The sequence below is a fragment of the Bufo bufo genome, chromosome 5 (assembly GCF_905171765.1).
Source record: "Bufo bufo chromosome 5, aBufBuf1.1, whole genome shotgun sequence".
Classification (NCBI taxonomy): domain Eukaryota; kingdom Metazoa; phylum Chordata; class Amphibia; order Anura; family Bufonidae; genus Bufo; species Bufo bufo.
The window spans coordinates 354,022,089-354,042,364 of NC_053393.1; the positions used below are offsets into that span (position 1 = coordinate 354,022,089).

At 51.1% G+C, this 20,276-nt stretch overlaps 1 protein-coding gene across 2 annotated transcripts in view; it reads left to right on the forward strand.

The window, feature by feature from the left end:
• NSUN2 (NOP2/Sun RNA methyltransferase 2) overlaps positions 1 to 20,276 on the forward strand; it is an 88,941-nt gene that overhangs the window by 37,116 nt on the left and 31,549 nt on the right. For both annotated transcript variants that reach the window (XM_040432484.1, XM_040432483.1), the window contains 4 exons: positions 99 to 172; positions 577 to 704; positions 10,414 to 10,510; positions 11,370 to 11,533. In XM_040432484.1, the coding sequence (XP_040288418.1) occupies positions 99 to 172; positions 577 to 704; positions 10,414 to 10,510; positions 11,370 to 11,533 (463 nt within the window). The remainder of the gene's footprint in view (positions 1 to 98; positions 173 to 576; positions 705 to 10,413; positions 10,511 to 11,369; positions 11,534 to 20,276) is intronic.

Consider the following 20,276-nt stretch of genomic DNA (forward strand, 5'->3'; position numbering starts at 1 on the left):
TTAGAGATTCACATTTGTGCTCCCCATAGATGGTTGAACAACCCCTTTTAATGTTGTAAACATTTTGCCTGAACCTGAATGTGTTCCTCTTCCTCTAGGATCTCTTGAGCTTGCTGATGTATCTTCAGAGCTTCCTGGCTTAAAATGGATGCCTGGGATAACCCACTGGAGGGCAAGTGTTTCCATCTCGTGTAAATGTGATGCTCTGTATTCCTATGGAGTGCAGCCATTGTGCTCCAAATGGTTCTCGGCCACGGCTAGGACTACACTCTGTACTATTCCTCTCCTCTGGCCCCCTGTTCTCGCCTAGAACTGTGCCTGCTGCCCCCATGAACCAACAGTTTTCTTGTACTGTAGAAAAAGCAGTTTTGATGGCGCTGCTTGCTATCAGCACTTATACAATAGAGGTGCCAATTCTGGATGTAAACTGGGAAACTGATCTAGGGAGTCTGTTGGTAGGAAGCCATCTGAGCTTCTTCTGCTCCCAGAGCCAGTCTATTAGGGAGTCTGAATAATAGCCGGAAGACATTTTGCCACCTTTCATGCAACACCTAAAGCTATCCTTTCTCCTAACAGGTAATGACAAAAGAAGGTCAGTGGTTTGATAAGTGGGAAGATGTGCCCACGAGTAGACATACCCAAATTCGACCAACGATGTTTCCTCTGGATGAAACAAAGATGAAAGAAATGAACTTGCACCGTTGGTAGGCAGCTTTTATTGCTCTATTGCAGGAATCGGCAACCTTCGGCACTCTAGCTGTAGTAAAACTACAACAACTCCCAGCATGCACACCTGCCAACCCCCCATAGAAGTGAATAGAGCAATCTGGGAATTGTAGTATTGTCAAGCTGTCAAATGTATATTTCTCGCCCATATTCCTTGGGGGACACAGGAAACCATGGGTATAGCTCTGCTCCCTAGGAGGCGTGACACTAAGTGAAAGCTGTAAGCCCCTCCTCCATCAGCTATACCCTTCAGCCTGGAGAAGAGACTGCCAGTTTTTTGCTTAGTGTCCAAGGAGGCAAGACACCCCCTGCTTATGCAGGGTTGTTTTCCTATGATTTTTTATTTTTACGTTATTTGTTGTTTTTAATTCGGTTTTTTTTTCTACTTACAGGGACAACAGAGGCGCATTAGACCCCTCTGTTTCTCCCGGGGTTGAGTTGCGCCAGTGCCGGTAATTCCGCACTGCCGCCTCCCCCACAGAAGACAAGGTGGACCAGGGCAGCCTCGCTCCCCTGCGTCCCGCCAGCTCAGGGTCGCCCGCACGCCAAGTCCCTCCCCCGGCTTGCTGCCACTGCGGTGCCAGGAGCTGAAGGGGCGACCCCGCTGGATGGATTGAGGGTGAAGACAGCGTATGGTGAGACAGGCTGCTCCAGCCTCCCCTTCCTCCCTCCCACCGCTGCTACAGGCCTCCTGGGCTCCCATGGCCACTGTTACTACATGGCCACTGCTACATCGTGCGCCCACCCCTCCCCCCCCCCCCCCCGATATCGGACCGTTACCGGGCAAGGGAGTTTATCTGGGCAAGTCCTTGGCAGGGACGCTGCCTTCTGCCACATCCAGGCGCGGAGGGGGCCGCTTTCTTGGCGTGAACGGCGCCATTTCAGGCCGGCACTTCATTATCCTTGGGGGTTAAGTTCATTTTGCCGCGCGCGCGCGGCTCTGCTTCAGAGCGGCAGGGAGGGGGCGGAGCTTCCTACATGCGCTCCGCTACTTCCGGGTTCATCGCACAGTGCTGCGTGGAATCCTCTCTGCAGTGCGATCCGAAGCCGGTGCTGCTGCCTCTCCTCCACAGCCTCCTCAGTCTGTTCCCCCTTACCGCTGCCGCTTGCATCATCCGGGTCTGGTAGGACTTTTAACCCCCTCCGTGCCACAGTACTGTCGCTTGGGTGTTATCCCCGTTTCTTTCCTTGGGGTCTCCCACTTTAAGTGCAACATCTTGTTCCACCATGTCAGACCCTTCTGCAGCCGCCAAGCCTTGGTACCATGCCTGTACTGCTTGTAGGGAACCCTTTCCCCGGGGGCAGTCTGATCCGCACTGTACTGCATGTCGGGCTCCACCGCAGCCTCAGTCGCCCGCTGTGTCGCTCCCTGCTGCCTCTGACCCGCCTGACTGGGCTAGATCCCTGTCCCAGGCCGTGGAAAGCCTCACTCATGTCGTGGGCCGCCTAATAGACAGGCCGCCTACCCCGCAGGACGCCACTCTTACTGTCGCGCCCTCCGGGTCCACCGCTTCTGCCGCTGCAGCGGGTTCACTCTCCTTTAGTGACCCCTCCCGAGCTAGGCACTCTCAGAAGCGTATTAGAGTAGAGCGAGCCTCCTCCTCGGATGCCTCCCTCTCCCCGCCACGCGTGCACACCCAGACGAGCCTCTCCTCCCCAAAGGATTCGCTCTCTGAAGGTGAATTGGCGGTTTCAGATTTGGAAATGGACTCGGCCCTGCCGTCCAAGCTAGCCTCAGCGATGGGTCAACTCATCTCTGATATTCGTGACACCTTTAAGGTGCAGGATGATCCCCCTAGCTCGGACGCAGCTAGCGTCTCATTTATCAGACCCAGGCAGGTCTCAAAAGTCTTCCCAATCCACTCTGATTTCTCCTCTGTGGTGTCTAAGGCTTGGGCTCGACCGGACGCCCGTTTTGTCAGCCCCAAGAAGCTGGACATTTGCTATCCTTTTCCAGCAGATGTCGTGGCCACATGGTCTTCCCCACCCAAGGTGGACCCCCCTGTGGCCCGGCTGTCGAAGAACACGGCCATCCCTGTTCCCGACGGGTCCTCTCTTCAGTCAGCGGAGGACCGTCGCATGGAGACCCTTTCTAAGGGCATTTTTGCTGCCTCCGGTTCGGCTCTCAGACCGGTTTTTGCCTCTGCTTGGGCAGGGAAAGCAATCTCTGCTTGGGGTGCGCAGCTGGAACAGGAGTTGGACTCGGACGTCCCTATCCAGGACCTGCGTTCCTTGGCCCAGCTTATTGTTCGGGCCGGGAATTTTGTTTGTGAGGCCTCCCTTGATGCGGGAGCCCTTATTGCACGCTCCTCCGCCCTGGCAGTTTCCGTCAGGAGGGAGCTCTGGCTGAAGGTTTGGAAAGCGGACGCTGCCTCCAAACGTTCCTTGGCGGGGCTACCGTTTGCGGGTTCCCGCCTTTTCGGGGTCCGCCTAGACGAACTTATTTCGGAGGCCACGGGTGGTAAAAGCACCCATCTTCCTCAACCCCAAGCCAGGGGCGCCCCCCGCGGACGCCCTGGTGCGTCTCGTTTTCGGTCCTCCCGCAGGGCCTCTGGGGCTCCCACCACAGCTGCCGCTTCGGCTCCTCCCCAGGATAAGCATAGGAAGCCGTTTTTTCGGGCGCAGCCCTCCTGGCGCAAGCCGCAGGCTGCCCGCACACCCGCAGCAAAGCAATCCTCTGCCTGAAGGCGCGCCCCCACCCACCCGGGTGGGGGGCCGGCTCCTCCTTTTCAGGGACGTCTGGTTGGCTCACGTCTCCGACGCCTGGGCCCTCGAGATTGTGTGCTCCGGATACAAAATCGAATTTGCATCCTTCCCTCCAAATCGGTTCTTTCGCTCCCGCCTGCCACGGGACCCGAAACGCGCGGTTGCGTTCTCCGCGGCCGTTCAAGCCTTACTGGACAGGGGGGTGATTACCCCCGTTCCTCTAGAGGAAAGGTTCCAAGGGTTCTACTCGAACCTCTTTGTAGTTCCCAAGAAGGGAGGTTCCATGCGGCCCATTTTGGACCTCAAAAAGCTCAACCGTTTTCTCCTCCTTCGACGGTTTCGGATGGAGTCCCTCCGTTCCGCGGTGGCTTCCCTGGAGCAGGGAGATTTCATGTCTTCCATCGATATACAGGATGCCTACCTCCATGTTCCGGTAGCCCGGTGTCACCATCGCTTCCTCCGGTTCGCCGTGGGGGACCTCCACTTCCAGTTTGTCGCCCTTCCCTTTGGGCTGGCAACAGCCCCCCGGGTGTTCACCAAGGTCCTGGCCCCGGTTTTGGCCTTACTCCGTTCCAGGGGTGTTTTTCTGCTACCGTACTTGGACGATATCCTCATCAAGGCTCCGTCCCTTTCTCAAGCGGTTGCCAGCGTGGATCTCACTCTAGAGACTCTGACGAGGTTCGGTTGGGTCATCAACTTCCCCAAGTCCTCCCTTCCCCCCTCCAGACAACTGGTCTTCCTGGGAATGCTTTTAGACACGGGAGCGGCGGAAGTACGTCTTCCTTCGGAAAAACGTCTGATCCTCCGTGGGGCGGTTCGGGGTCTCCTTCTCCACCGTCGACCGTCCTTCCGCTTCTGCATGCGGGTATTGGGGCAGATGGTTGCCTGCTTCGAGGCGATCCCGTTTGCGCAGTTTCACTCCCGCCCTCTCCAACGGGCGATCCTCTCCTCCTGGGACAAATCGCCGCAGTCTCTGGATCATCCCTTCCATCTATCGCCTCCGGTGAGGTCATCTCTCCGCTGGTGGTTACAGTCCCCTCTTCTGGGCAGGTCTTTTCTGCCACTCAACTGGTTGGTGGTTACAACCGATGCCAGTCTCTTGGGCTGGGGAGGCGTGTTTCCTCCCCGATCCGTCCAGGGCATTTGGTCTCCATTGGAGTCCAAACTCTCGATCAATGTCCTGGAGCTGAGAGCGGCCCTTTTGTCTCTACGACACTGGACTCATCTGTTGAAGGGTCATCCAGTTCGTGTACAATCGGACAACGCCACGGCTGTGGCGTACATAAACCACCAGGGGGGCACTCGCAGCGCTGCTGCAATGAGGGAGGTCTCCAGCATTCTCCGTTGGGCGGAAGCTCACGTCCCGGCCCTATCGGCAATTTTTATTCCAGGGGTGGACAATTGGGCGGCGGACTTCCTCAGTCGCACCACTGTCGACCCCGGCGAGTGGTCTCTTCACCCGGAGGTATTCGAGGCCATTTGCCTTCGTTGGGGCATACCGGACGTGGACCTCATGGCCTCCAAGTTCAATCACAAGGTCCCCGCCTATCTGTCCAGGGCCAGGGATCCGGGAGCTTGCGGAGCCGACGCCCTCGTTCTTCCTTGGCGAGGCTTCGCGCGTCCATACATATTCCCTCCCATCCCACTCCTGCCCAAGGTCCTTCGGAAGATCGCGGCGGAAGGCGTCTCGGTGATTCTGGTCGCTCCGGACTGGCCCCGCCGGTCTTGGTATGCCGACCTCATGCTGCTCCTGGCAGACGCGCCCTGGCCGCTGCCCGCCAGGGAAGATCTTCTCTCTCAGGGACCGATCTTCCACCCGCGTTTAAGGTCCCTACGTTTGACGGCGTGGTTGTTGAGACCACCGTCCTGACACGTAGGGGTTTTTCTGCGGACGTCGTCCGCACCATGATCCGCGCCCGTAAGCCGTCCTCTTCTAGGATCTATTATAGGACCTGGAGGACCTATTTGGGGTTCTGTGCCGATCTAGGGATTCCTCCGCTCCGCTTTTCTCTCCCCACCGTTTTGTCCTTCCTGCAGAGCGGACTTGCCCAGGGTCTGGGTCTTAGTTCTTTGAAGGGTCAGGTGTCTGCGCTGTCCATTTTGTTTCAGCGCCCACTGGCCCCCCTTGGTCCTGTCAAGACCTTCCTTCAGGGCGTGGCTCACGCGGTTCCCCCGTACCGGCCTCCGGTACCGCCCTGGGACCTGAACCTGGTTCTCTCAGCGCTCCAGGCTTCTCCTTTCGAGCCTCTGCGGACGGTTTCCTTGCGACTTCTGTCCTGCAAGGTTATTTTCCTTGTAGCAGTCACCTCTCTTCGGAGGGTGTCCGAATTGGCTGCACTCTCCTGTCTGGAACCTTTCCTAGTGTTCCACCAGGACAAGGTAGTTCTTCGTCCGGTCCCTTCCTTCCTTCCTAAGGTGGTCTCCGCCTTTCATCTGAACGAGGACATCGTTCTCCCCTCTTTGTGTCCTTCCCCTTCCCACCCTAGGGAGAGGGAACTTCATCGCCTAGACGTTGTCAGGGCGCTCAAGGTTTACCTGGAGGTAACCGGCTCTTTCAGGCGTACTGACTCGCTCTTTGTGGTTCCGGAGGGGTCGCGCAGAGGGTTGGCGGCATCCAAAGTTGCTATCGCCCGTTTTGTCAAGATGGCTGTTACTGAGGCTTATCTCGCCAAGGGCAAGGTTCCGCCCCTCGGTGTTACCGCTCATTCCACTAGAGCGGTCGGGGCTTCCTGGGCTCAGAGAAATCGGGCTTCTACGGAGCAGATTTGCAAGGCGGCCACTTGGTCCTCCTTGCACACCTTCACCAGGTTCTACAGGGTGCATACTCATGCGTCGGCTGACGCTGCTTTAGGCCGTCTGGTGTTGCAGGCGGCAGTTGATTGATGCCTCCGGTGTTGGTCTAGTTTGTTCTGGTCCCTCCCTTCTGGGACTGCTCTGGAACGTCCCATGGTTTCCTGTGTCCCCCAAGGAATATGGGCGAGAAAAGGAGACTTTTGTATTACTTACCAGTAAAGTCTCTTTCTCGCTCTTCCTTGGGGGACACAGCACCCGCCCTTCATTTGGGTTTACAGTTGTGGTTCCGGCTTGGTTGCCCCCGTTGGGGCTTGACGGTTCTTTTTCCGGTTGGTGGTTATCTTTCACTACTTGGACACGCAACTGGCAGTCTCTTCTCCAGGCTGAAGGGTATAGCTGATGGAGGAGGGGCTTACAGCTTTCACTTAGTGTCACGCCTCCTAGGGAGCAGAGCTATACCCATGGTTTCCTGTGTCCCCCAAGGAAGAGCGAGAAAGAGACTTTACTGGTAAGTAATACAAAAGTCTCCTTTTTTGCATGAAATTTAGGAATAATTTTGGGAACATGTTGTTGTGTGCTGACCTGTTGAAAATGCTGTGAATTTTTTTACCTAGAAATAGTTTGTGGGTTTGATTTATTGATTACCCTTGGCTTAAAGAGGTTGTCAGAGTTGAAAGTTTTTATGTGAAAGTGCAGAGAAGCTGCTGAAATAAAATCATCCAATAGTAGAAATACCCCACCAAAATGCCTGGGCCCCACGCATAGACGATACTTACCCGGTCCCTTCCACCCACGTCGCTCCAGATCCCTGCACTGCTGACACTGCATCTTCCAGTTGTGCGGATCAAAACATCCGATGATGGGGAGACCAGCCAATAACAGTTCGCCCAGGTAACCAGCCTCCCTAGGATCACGGGTGACGCTGGGGAGGCTGCTCACTGTAGCGGCCTGCTGTTGGCTGCTCCCACCCCCACCCCCCGTCGCTGGATGTTTTGATCAACGCGCCTTGGGGGATGCAGCGACGTGGGGGCCGGGTAAGTATTGTTTATACTTGGGGCCCAGGCATTGTGGGGAGGTGTGGCTCTACTATTAGATTTAGGGTCCAGCCGGCACCCCTCGTAGAACTGCCTATTCTTGTCCGCAATTGCAGACAAGAATAGGACATGTTCTAATTTTTATTTTATTTTTTTGCGGAGTGTGCTCTCCGCATCTCTTCCGGCCCCATAGAGAATGAATGGCTCTGCACCCGTTCCCGATATTGCGGAACGGATGAGGACGTGTGAATGGACCCTTAAACTCTCCTTTCAGAGCCCCCTCCGATAGTGCTGCTCAGTCCTCTTTGCCAGGCTGTAGCTGGGATGTCACCATTACAGCCAAAACAATGTCACAGCTGCAGCACGGATGATGCAGCACTTCTAGATCGGAGGATGCCTCCTGCATTTTACACACAAAACTATTAGAGGGGTTCTTCAGGACACAAAAACACTGATAAAAACATAAATGGATTCCTAAATGCCTTTAACCCGCAGGATACCAGTGCCGTACATGTACGGCGCTAGGAACAGGTTCACAAATCCCAGCGCCGTACAGTTATGGCGCTCTGATCAGGTGGGCACAGGAGGTGTGCCCTCCCAGTCAGCTGCAGGGGTCCGGCATTCACTGATAGCCTGTATGCGACAGCATCGGTGAAAACACCGCTGACCGCGGCATGTGTGGTACCCTGCCTGGTGTCCATCGGGTCCCCGTGCTGCTGTGACGGAGACCCAATGGCTTGGACGGCAGCCCAATGCCTTCCTTTAGGCATCGTGGCTGCTTTCCGTGTGAGCCTGTGAGATCCAGACCCCTGGATCTCACAGGCAGGAAGGCTGTAAGTGTATTACACTTACAGCCAATGCATTACAATACAGAAGTATTGTAATGCATTGTAAAGGGGATCAGACACCCAAAAGTTGAAGTCCCACAGTGGGACAAAAAATAAAGTGGAAAAAGAAGTAATAAAAAAAGTTTTACAAAAAAAAAATTCTAAGTTTCAAGTAAAAAGTCCTTTGCCCCCGCAAAAAAGGGATACCGAAAAAAGTAGACATTAGGTATCGCAGCGTCCGTCTCAACCGACTCTATAAAAAAATCACAACCACCCCATCAGGCGAACGCCGTAAAAAAATAAAATAAATAAAAACCGTGCCAAAACAGCCATTGTCTGGTCATCTTGCGTCACAAAAAGTGTAATACCAAGCGATCAAAAAGGCATATATAGCCCAAAATTGTACCAATCAAACAATCCTCTCATCCCGCAAAAAATTAGACCCTACCTAAGACAAACGGGCAAAAAAAACAAAACAAAACTATGGCTCTCAGAAAATAGCAACACAAAAACAAGATTTAATTCTGTTCAAAAAGGCTTTCACTGTGTAAAACTGTAACAACCTGCTCTATAAAAATATCACATAAGATGACCTCTCCGGTGAATGCTGTAAAAAAACACCTATGCCAAAAGAGCTATTTTTTTTTTCACCTTGCCTCGCAAAACGTATAATCCCAAGCTATCAAAAAGTCTTATGTACCCCAAAATGGTACCAATGGAAACTGTCACGAGCCAGCAGGTGTTAACCCACTGTGCCTCGTATCCTACCTCAAACCCCAGATGGTGGGGATAGACTTTCCCGAGGGTAACACCAGGTCGCTACCTCTTGAGGAGGATAGATACACCAGGTAGCTGGTCCAGGCAGACCAGGAGGTACCTGAGAAAGTTACCAGAAGTACAGGTGTAGTCAAATTATGGGGTGCTTTTTCTCCAGCTACCCCTTGTAAAAGATGAAGAATTTGGGGCTAAAGCAACATTTTATTGGAAGAAATTCTTTTCATTTTCACAGCTGAAATTCCGTAAAACGCTTAGCTGGTCAAAGTGCTCGGTACCACCCTTAACAATTTTGAAATTTCACCTCCATTTTCCTTCAATTCTTGTGGAACACCTCAAGGGTTAACAATGTTTGTAACATCAGTTTTGAATAATTTGAGGGGTGTAGTTTCTAAAATGGGGTAATTTATGGGTGGTTTCCATTACGTAAACCCCTCAAAATCACTTTATAACTGAATTGGTGCTTTAAAAAAATGGTTTTGGAAATCTTGTTGAAAATTTGAAAAATTGCTTCTAAATTTCTAAGCCTTCTAGCGTCCTAATAAAATGACATTTACAAAATGATGCAAACATAAAGCAGACATATGAGGAATGTTAAGTAATATTTCATGAGGTATCACTTTCTGTTTTAAAAGTAGAAAAATTCTAATTTAGAAAATTGTGACTTTTTCCAAATTTTGGGTACATTTTTGATTATTTTATAAATAAAGGTGCAATATATTGACTCAAATTTACCACTGTCATGAAGTACAGTGTTTAACGAGAAAACAGTCTCAGAGCGGCTTGGATAAGTAAATGCGTTCCAAAGTTATTCCCACATAAAGTGACACATCTCAGATTTGCAAAAATCGGCCTGGGATTTAAGGTGAAAAGTGGCTCGGTACTGAAGGGGTGAATTATTTATAATGGCTCTTTTAGTTTAGTGGAAAAATTAAAATGGCTGCTGATTACTGAGCACAGCAGGATGGCCTATGTCAGAATACAGAGCAGGAGCACTGTGAGGCACCATATCACGTGCAGATCACACCTGAGATCAGCGCTCATCTGTGTCCATGGGCCTCAGAACAGAGCTCCTCTCACCTCATACTCGCAGGCGGAAGTATAGGAAAGAAGACCACCTGAGAGTATGAGGTGAGGGGAGGTCCATGGGCACATAATGTGCTTCACAGTGCTGATGCCGGCAGAGACTGGAGCTTACATAGGGCTTCTGTGCTATGCATTTTGACATAGGCCATCCTGCTGTGTGATTAGGACGGATTCCATGCTAGTAATCTGACAGTGGCCATTTTAATTTCTTCACTGATTGCCCCCTAGACTAAATGAGCCATTATATATAATTAAGAATTCGATCTAGGAATCTGTTCATAAAAAATAAAAATATATATACGGTATATATATTTTTTTAATCAAACATCCCCCTTTAAAAGAAATGCATGTATCTCTACAATGATTGGTTTAGTAGAACCACAGGATTGCATGTAAAGATTTACGAAAATATTAGGGAAATGTTTTTTGGCAACTCAGACGTCATGACTTCACTTTCTCTATTTCAGTCTAAGAATACTGCCACATCATCAGAACACGGGTGGATTTTTTGTAGCTGTATTAATAAAGAAGGCTGCTATGCCTTGGAACAGAAGACAGCCCAAGGTGAACTGTAATATACTATTGTAGAAGTGTACATTACTTTGATCCCCGCTACAGCCATATGCTGTCATCCGCTTGGACTGCCCATTCAGCCAGTCAATGTCCACAGCAGTGACCCACCTCAGCAGTGTCCCGTCCCCCCTCCCCCCCCCCCCCCCCCCCCCACACACACACTTCCCCAATGTACAGAGACATTGGCGTTTTTCAAATTCAGTTTAGTAAAGGTGATAAATGGAACTGCTGCTAAGTTGGTTGCCACTTTCGAATTAGACCTTTTTCTGGCATTGTTTGTGAACCATGTTTGAATATGCCCCAGTAAAGATCACCAAAAAAGATGTATATGCCGAACCCATCCATAGCGCCCCATCAATTTGGCAAATGCCAAAAGTTTTTTTTTTTCTTTTTTTTTTTTCTTTCCTTCTCTGTATAGAATTGCATTGAAGAATTGAAGGAAATCAGTGTGTGCCTATACATATGGCACTGCCATCTATCAGGGGATGCTCTTTAAAGGGGTTTTCCGGGTTCTAGGCATTGATGTGAGCATCCTTAGGGTAGGTCATCCATATCAGAACTGTGGAGGTCTGACGCCTCAAAGACAGTTTTGAATTTAACAAGTTTCCATGTGTATTAAAAAATAAATAAAAAAATAGCAGCATATTTGGCTTTTTGAACTCCTTTTCCTGTAGGAGTTTGGTTTGTTTGTATCTATTTGAAGGCATTCTGAATAATAGTTTTTATCTGTTCTTTAAATACTATTCCAATAATGACTGCCATGGGAATTTTCCTGCTCAACTCCAGATAACATGTGATACAAACTGTTTTAACCTCCTCCTGACCCGAAACATGATCTGCTTTTTTGCAGGCACTGCGGAGGGCTCCCGCTGCTGTGCCAAATGTACCAGTAGTTACTGATGTTGCGGAAGAGGTCACAGAATCAACATCTGAGCCAGCACTGGTTACAGCTCAAGTGGAGAATGAGGGCACCAAACCTGAGAGTGATTCTGTTAAAAAAGACAGTGTGTGTGGGTAGGTCATTAAAATCTTTAGTATTTATATTTTTTTAATTTACCACCTGAATCTATTTAAGAGGTTGTCCACTCACATAAAGTTTTTTTTGTAAGGCACTTTTCAGTGGTCTAAAATAACAAGAGTAAAAAACAATCCCATGCCAGCTCTTCACTGGCCCCACTGCCTGTCTTTACCGGGCTCTAGCAAACTGTTGACTGGAGGGTCGTAGAGGATTGGAAAGGTGAGCGCTACTTTATTTTGTAAACAGTTTGAAAAAAATGTTATGTGGTTGGACACCCCCTTGAAGACCATAGAAATAGAGATGCGGGTATCTCCATTGGTGCCTTTCTGTTGTTGCATAAAACTGTAAGGAAAGGTATTTGGGGCAATAGTTACATTTCTGAATGTATGTTTAATGATTCAAACTTAAAAAATAAGTATCTGAACTGAATGTTAACAAAATTTAAAATTTGGGTATAGCTGCTGCTGCCACAAGGAGGAGACACGAAGCAAAAAAGTGTTCGCTCCTCCTCTCAGCTATTCCCCTCCTGCAGAGACTGAACTAATCAGTTTTAGCTTAGTGTCTGTAGGAGGCAGACCTCCCTGCAGGGTAACTGCTACCGTTTTCTTTTCTTATTTTACTTTCTCCCCCTTTAGGTATGGGAAAAAGATGCTTCGCCTCTGTTTACCCGGGGAGGAAGGCCAGTGTCAGTTCTCCTCACGGCCCAACCTTCCCCAAGAAGGCAATGTGGAGCAGGGAAGCCCAGCTTCCCTGCATCCCACCAACCATGGGGTCACCTGGATTTCTGCAGTCCCCCTCTCACACCTCGGTGCTAATGGTTGAGGAGGTAACCCTGCTGGTTCCCCAAGGGGGGGGGGTGTGAAGAGAAGTAAGATGGAGTGAGTATGGTGAGCACAGGGTAAGTATAACCCCCACCATCCATTCCTCTCTTCCTCCCCCATTCCACTGAAGTGCTTCTTTCAGCCTGCAATTACCTCCCGGCCTTGGTTTTCTCCTTTGTGCGCCCCCCCCCCCCCCCTTCACCTCCGGGGCCGTCCGATAGCATTTCCCAGCGGTCACATTCTCTCCGGGGCGACTGCTGCATCTTGCTACCGGGTGTCTTGTATACCCATCTCTGGCTTCTTCATCTATGATTTGGCCGTCTCATGGCTGTTCATCCCTGCTGGAAGTTCTTCCGGTCGGCTCTTTCCTACGCGAGTCCCCGGCTTCGCTGCCTACTAGGCCGCAACTTACATGACTGTGTATGGGGGGCGGGAACTGCTCCCTGGGTGAGATCTCTTTGCACCTAGACATTCCCCTCCCCAGGAGCCTCCTGAGCTCTGCCCCATGTCCTCAAAAGAGAGAATAAATAAATGAACCCTTCCTTGCCTGCCACCTTTTTGAGTCCGGCACCTATTGTGACTGGGTTTTTTAGCTTCACATACATAGATCATAAATATTTAAACCCTCCCTGCCTCTTCATCCACTTGAAGCTGGGACATCAAATGTCAAATTATTGATAAAAAAAAATATATATTAACCCTGGTGCTAGCCAGCGCTAAGCATGGGTTTGAAACAGCATTAACCCCTTCTGCAGTTGGTGCATGTACGCTTTCGCCTCATGCGGTTAATCTACCACATTTCCCTTTAATCCACTGGATGTGGTACGTGCTGGCTCATCCCACCCTCCCTTCCACGTTCGTAGTATTTGCACTATCACTGGTTACTGTATATCCAGTTGCATTACCCCCCTCCCATAGAAGGAATAACTGCACTACCAATGTATACTGTACATTCTATCATATTCTATTATTCCCCCCGCCACAGGCGACATAATTACCACTGGATACCGCACTCTCTGTTGCCTTCCTTAGGTGGCGTAGTTGTATTACCACTGGATACGGTACCTGCCGTAGCATTAGCCCCTTCCATAGGTAGCGTAATTGCACTACCACTGGTTAAGGCACAGCTGGTCCCATTACCCCCTTCCATAGGCGTGCAATTCCATAGGAGTAATTGCACTACCACTGGATGCTATCCTGCCTGTCGCATTACCATTACCGTACATCCTGTTGCATTACCTCCTTCCACAAGTAGAGTAGTTACACTAATGGGTGACGTAACTGCACCAACTACGCCACAGCACCAGATACTATATCTCCTATCATTCCTCCTCTTTCCCGGGTGGGGTGTTGCAAGAGACAGTACCTACTAGTGCTCTATACTTCTCGTCTGGAGTATTGCACTACCACTAGATATGGCCCCATTCTCAGGTGGAGAATTTGCCTTAGCCCTAACCTTGTTATCTGCAACTGTCTTGTTCCCTTCTCAGGCTCAGGGTTTACTGCCACCCCGCTAGCCATGGTGGCTCCCACGCTGCTCCCTTCCCCACATCTTGCACTGGGTATTGGTTTTGTGATTTCTAACACTTGGCCTTCTGTTCCACCCTGGCTTGTAGGCTGTAGCTCCTACTGCGTCCCTCCTTCTACAGATGAAACCTTCACACTGGTCCTAGGTGTGGTGATTGTATCTACATTTCACTCTTAGGTGGACCTCCTGCTCATTTTACGCTACCAATGAATGCTGTTGCTCCAACAAGTGTGGTCTTTCTCCTGGCGCTTGGCGTTGTAGCCGACATGCCCATTCATTCCTGATGACATGGTCATCTTGATTACTTCCTTCATCAAACCAGGCATTTGCAATAGCATGAATGCTATAGCTGATGAGCCCCCTCACTTTGGGTGCGCACTATTGCGGTGTTCTTCAGTTGGCATAGCCTCCTCGCTTCTATGGCACTTGTCTACCACATTGTTTCCGTCACAAGTGGGACATGGGCGCTAACAGTTGATGCTGTGACACTACCTCTCTTAAGACATGAGTAATGACTGACTTCTTCACGGCTCATTCCGTAAGTCTGCTACCCCCCCCCCCCCCCCCCCCCCCCCCACCAGGCAGAGCGGGGTTGTTGTCTCTTCTTGCCACCTCTAATAGAGGTTTCATTGCTGGAACGCAACACCCTTTCCACTTTGTCCCTCCGTAAGACTGATGATTGCGCTCTCCCCCAAGATACTGTTTGTCTACCTGGCTAGTATCCATACTCATGAGGCTGACGTCTTACTGCTCTGGAATACCGGCACTATTTTTTTTTTGTGACCAGTGTTTCTCTGGTACTGTTGGGACATTGGATATCGTCATCACACTCCCTCCTGGAGGAGTACTTCTATTATCTCTGACACTGATGACCACATTCTCCACTTCAGGCAGAGTTGCTACACTGACAGTATATGGTCTCTGACGAGGCTTCCCACCTCCGATGTTTCTGGCGTCTGCTTTGCTTCTACCTATCACCAAGGTATTTTGTTCTTTGGCCTACGTGTGGGCATAATCAGAATACTGCTTGTGTTACACGTTTGTCTTTACATGGAGTTATGTTGCTGAAATAAACTGAAGATTTTACTGCAAAGCATCTATTGTGCCGGACTTCTCTTCTTTTTACCACATTTTGGATTCACTGGTCCTTCCGTGCACGCAGAGTATTAATGCACAAGGTGAGCTGGAATTGCAACTCCTTTTCTACGGGTGGGCATGTCCGATTCAGGCAGTTTTCTCTGTGGAGTATGAGGCAGCTTCTCTCGTTAGAAGTCTCACGAGGAGTATCCTGCGGTCCTTACCTTTTTGATTCTGCTTCCATGAGTGTATTCCTGGACAGAGTATGTACTCTCTCTCTCATGGATCGTAGCCCGCTCTGTTTTCACAGTGCGGTTGTCTTGTCTCTGCATCGTTTTCTCAGGCGGTCTAAAGCCAGTCGTGTTATGGTTCTAGATCCAGCATCACTCGCATTCTTCCTCTTGTCCAGTGACAGTGGTTATTTTGGCCACACCCTTATGCCGCATTCCTCTGCTGCACAGCTGGGATGCTATTGATGCCCTGAGGACAATGCTTTTTCCTCTGACTTCTCCCCAGTGGGCTATGGCCTATCAATTTATACACTGCTCAAAAAAATAAAGGGAACACTTAAACAACACAATGTAACTCCAAGTCAATCACACTTCTGTGAAATCAAACTGTCCACTTAGGAAGCAACACTGAGTGACAATCAATTTCACATGCTGTTGTGCAAATGGGATAGACAACAGGTGGAAATTATAGGCAATAAGCAAGACACCCCCAATAAAGGAGTCGTTCTGCAGGTGGTGACCTGACCACTTCTCAGTTCCTATGCTTCCTGGCTGATGTTTTGGTCACTTTTGAATGCTGCCGGTGCTTTCACTCTAGTGGTAGCATGAGACGGAGTCTACAACCCACACAAGTGGCTCAGGTAGTGCAGCTTATCCAGGATGGCACATCAATGCGAGCTGTGGCAAGAAGGTTTGCTGTGTCTGTCAGCGTAGTGTCCAGAGCATGGAGGCGCTACCAGGAGACAGGCCAGTACATCAGGAGACGTGGAGGAGGCCGTAGGAGGGCAACAACCCAGCAGCAGGACCGCTACCTCCGCCTTTGTGCAAGGAGGAACAGGAGGAGCACTGCCAGAGCCCTGCAAAATGACCTCCAGCAGGTCGTAAATGTGCATGTGTCTGCTCAAACTGTCAGAAACAGACTCCATGAGGGTGATATGAGGGCCCGACGTCCACAGGTGGGGGTTGTGCTTACAGCCCAACACCGTGCAGGACGTTTGGCATTTGCCAGAAAACACCAAGATTGGCAAATTCGCCACTGGCGCCCTGTGCTCTTCACAGATGAAAGCAGGTTCACACTGAGCACATGTGACAGACGTGACAGAGTCTGGAGACACCGTGGAGAACGTTCTGCTGCCTGCAACATCCTCCAGCATGACCGGTTTGGCATTGGGTCAGTAATGGTGTGGGGTGGCATTTCTTTGGAGGGCCGCACAGCCCTCCATGTGTTTGCCAGAGGTAGCCTGACTGCCATTAGGTACCGAGATGAGATCCTCAGACCCCTTGTGAGACCATATGCTGGTGCGGTTGGCCCTGGGTTCCTCCTAATGCAAGACAATGCTAGACCTCATGTGGCTGGAGTGTGTCAGCAGTTCCTGCAAGACAAAGGCATTGATGCTATGGACTGGCCCGCCCGTTCCCAGACCTGAATCTAATTGAGCACATCTGGGACATCACGTCTCGCTCTATCCACCAACGTCACGTTGCACCACAGACTGTCCAGGAGTTGGCAGATGCTTTAGACCAGGTCTGGGAGGAGATCCCTCAGGAGACCGTCCGCCACCTCATCAGGAGCTTGCACAGGCGTTGTAGGGAGGTCATACAGGCACGTGGAGGCCACACACACTACTGAGCCTCATTTTGACTTGTTTTAAGGACATTACATCAAAGTTGGATCAGCCTGTAGTGTGTTTTTCCACTTTAATTTTGAGGGTGACTCCAAATCCAGACCTCCATGGGTTTAAAAATTTGATTTCCATTTTTTTTTTTTTGTGTGAATTTGTTGTCAGCACATTCAACTATGTAAAGAACAAAGTATTTCAGAAGAATATTTAATTAATTCAGATCTAGGATGTGTTATTTTTGTGTTCCCTTTATTTTTTTGAGCAGTGTACTTCTGACTGGCTCCCATTGTGATTTTTTTCATCTCTTTGCCGTCCTTTATCTCTTATTGATGAGTGATCAGATTCCATAATTTTTATTCTCTCCTCGTGCTGGATCTTTTCCAAACGGGTGGCTACTCTGTTTTTCTCTTGCAAATTGTTCCACAGATGTCGCCTCATCTACCTGGGAGATTGCGAGAGGACTGGTGATTCCTTCCAAATTACTAAGTTTTTTTCCTGTGTTGAAATATCCCATCCGAATGCTAACACATTTGATAAGATCTTGTCTGGGTCCCCTTGTTGCTCGTTTGCCGGTTCTCGTTCATACCCGGATTCTACAGACCCATTTCCGTGAGTTGACCTCCCTCGGTTTTTTTGTGGGGCCTATTGTCATGCAAGACATCTTGGCTTTCCAGTCCCGGCTTTTACCGCAGTTTTGTGATCCTTGATATCCAAATGAACCTTCCAGACATGGTCTTGAGTCGTCAGACGCGCTTATCCTTCTTGTGGATATTCTATGCTGCTCTGAAGTCTCTCGAGTCCTTGGGCTTCCTTTAACTGGGCTTTTCTCTTTCTACCCAGTCTGAGCCACTGCATGTTCTTCGCTGTCTGGCTGGACTTTCAGCTTCATGCATGGTTTCCTGTGTCCCCCAATGATACGAGAGAGAAAATAGGATTTTTGTTCTTACTTGTAAAATCCTTTTCTCGCTAAGTTCACTGGGAGACACAGAACCCACCTAGAACATAAATCGCTGGCTTTTCCTGATGGGTCCCACCTGTTCTTGGTTCGGACCCATCTCCAGTTCTCTTCTTACTCGTGTTTTCTGTTGGCTTCTTCTGGAATGCTCCTACTGATTTTGTACAAACTGATTAGCTCAGAGTCTGCAGAAGGGGTATAGCTGAGAGGAGGAGCTAACTTTTTTTTGCCTAGTCTATCCTCCTAGTGGCAGCAGCAGCTATACCCATGGTCTCTTGTGTCCCCCAATGAACTCGGCGAGAAAAGGATTTCTCGCCCATATTCCTTGGGGGACACAGGAAACCATGGGTATAGCTCTGCTCCCTAGGAGGCGTGACACTAAGCGAAAGCTGTAAGCCCCTCCTCCATCAACTATACCCTTCAGCCTGGAGAAGAGACTGCCAGTTTTTGCTTAGTGTCCAAGGAGGCAAGACACCCCCTGCTTATGCAGGGTTGTTATCCTATGATTTTTATTTTTACGTATTTATTGTTTTTAACTCGGTTTTTTTCTACCTACAGGGACAACAGAGGCGCATTAGACCCCTCTGTTTCTCCCGGGGTTGAGTTGCGCCAGTGCCGGTAATTCCGCACTGCCGCCTCCCCCACAGAAGACAAGGTGGACCAGGGCAGCCTCGCTCCCCTGCGTCCCGCCAGCTCAGGGTCGCCCGCACGCCAAGTCCCTCCCCCGGCTTCCTGCCACCGCGGTGCCAGGAGCTGAAGGGGCGACCCCCGCTGGATGGACTGAGGGCGAAGACAGCGTATGGTGAGAGTGGCTGCTCCAGCCTCCCCTTCCTCCCTCCCACCGCTGCTACCAACATGGCCACTGTTACATGGCCACTGCTACAATCCCGGACAACTCGGCCCTGCCGCCCCCCCCCCCCCCCCGCCCCCCGCCACGGAATATCGGGACGTTACCGGGCTTAGTTGGAGGGCAGTCCTAGAACGCTGCCTTACAGGGACGGCTGCAGACATGCAAGCCGTCTGCTACATCTAGGCGCGGTGGGAGCCGTTTTCCTGGCATAAACGGCGCCATGTCATGGCCGGCACTTCAACATCCTTGGGGGTTAAAATCATTTTGCCGCGCGCGCGCGGCTCTGCTTCGGCTTCAGCGCGGCAGAGGGGGGGCGGAGCTTCCTTACACATTCAGCTCCGTGCTGCTGCGCTCCGCTACTTCCGGGTTCATCTCTCTGCCGTGCGATCCTGAAGCCATTCAGCTCCGTGCTGCTGCCTCTCCTCCACAGCCTCCTCAGTCTGTTCCCCTTACTGCTGCCGCTTGTATCTCCGGGTCTGGTAGGACTGTTTAACCCCCTCCGTGCCACAGTACTGTTGCTTGGTTCTCACTTTTAAGTGCAACAGCTTTCCACCATGTCAGACCCTTCTGCAGCCGCCAAGCCATGGTACCATGCCTGTACTGCTTGTAGGGAACCCTTTCCCCGGGGGCAGTCTGATCCGCACTGTACTGCATGCCGAGCTCCACCGCAGCCTCAGTCGCCCGCTGTGTCGCTCCCTGCTTCCTCTGACCCGCCTGACTGGGCTAGATCCCTGTCCCAGGCCGTGGAAAGCCTCACTCATGTCGTGGGCCGCCTAATAGACAGGCCACCTACCCCGCAGGACGCCACTCTGACTGTCGCGCCCTCCGGGTCCACTGCTTCTGCCGCTGCAGCGGGTTCACCCTCTCCTAGTGACCCCTCCCGAGCTAGGCACTCTCAGAAGCGTATTAGAGTAGAGCGAGCCTCCTCCTCGGATGCCTCCCTCTCCCCGCCACGCGTGCGCACCCAGACGAGCCTCTCCTCTCCAAAGGATTCGCTCTCTGAAGGTGAATTGGCGGCTTCAGATTTGGAAATGGACTCGGCCCTGCCGTCCAAGCTAGCCTCAGCGATGGGTCAACTCATCTCTGATATACGTGACACCTTTAAGGTGCAGGATGACCCCCCTAGCTCGGACGCAGCTAGCGTCTCCTTTATCAGACCCAGGCAGGCCTCAAAAGTCTTTCCAATCCACTCTGATTTCTCCTCCGTGGTGTCTAAGGCTTGGGCTCGCCCGGACGCCCGTTTTGTCAACCCAAAGAAGCTGGACATTTGCTATCCTTTTCCAGCCGATGTCGTGGCCACCTGGTCTTCCCCACCCAAGGTGGACCCCCCTGTGGCCCGGCTGTCAAAGAACACGGCCATCCCTGTTCCCGACGGGTCCTCTCTTCAGTCAGCGGAGGACCGTCGCATGGAGACCCTGTCCAAGGGCATTTTTGCTGCCTCCGGTTCTGCCCTCAGACCGGTTTTTGCCTCTGCTTGGGCAGGGAAAGCAATCTCTGCTTGGGGTACGCAGCTGGAACAGGAGTTGGACTCGGACATCCCCATCCAGGACCTACGTTCCTTGGCCCAGCTTATTATTCGGGCCGGGAATTTTGTCTGTGAGGCCTCCCTTGATGCGGGAGCCCTTATTGCACGCTCCTCCGCCCTGGCAGTTGCCG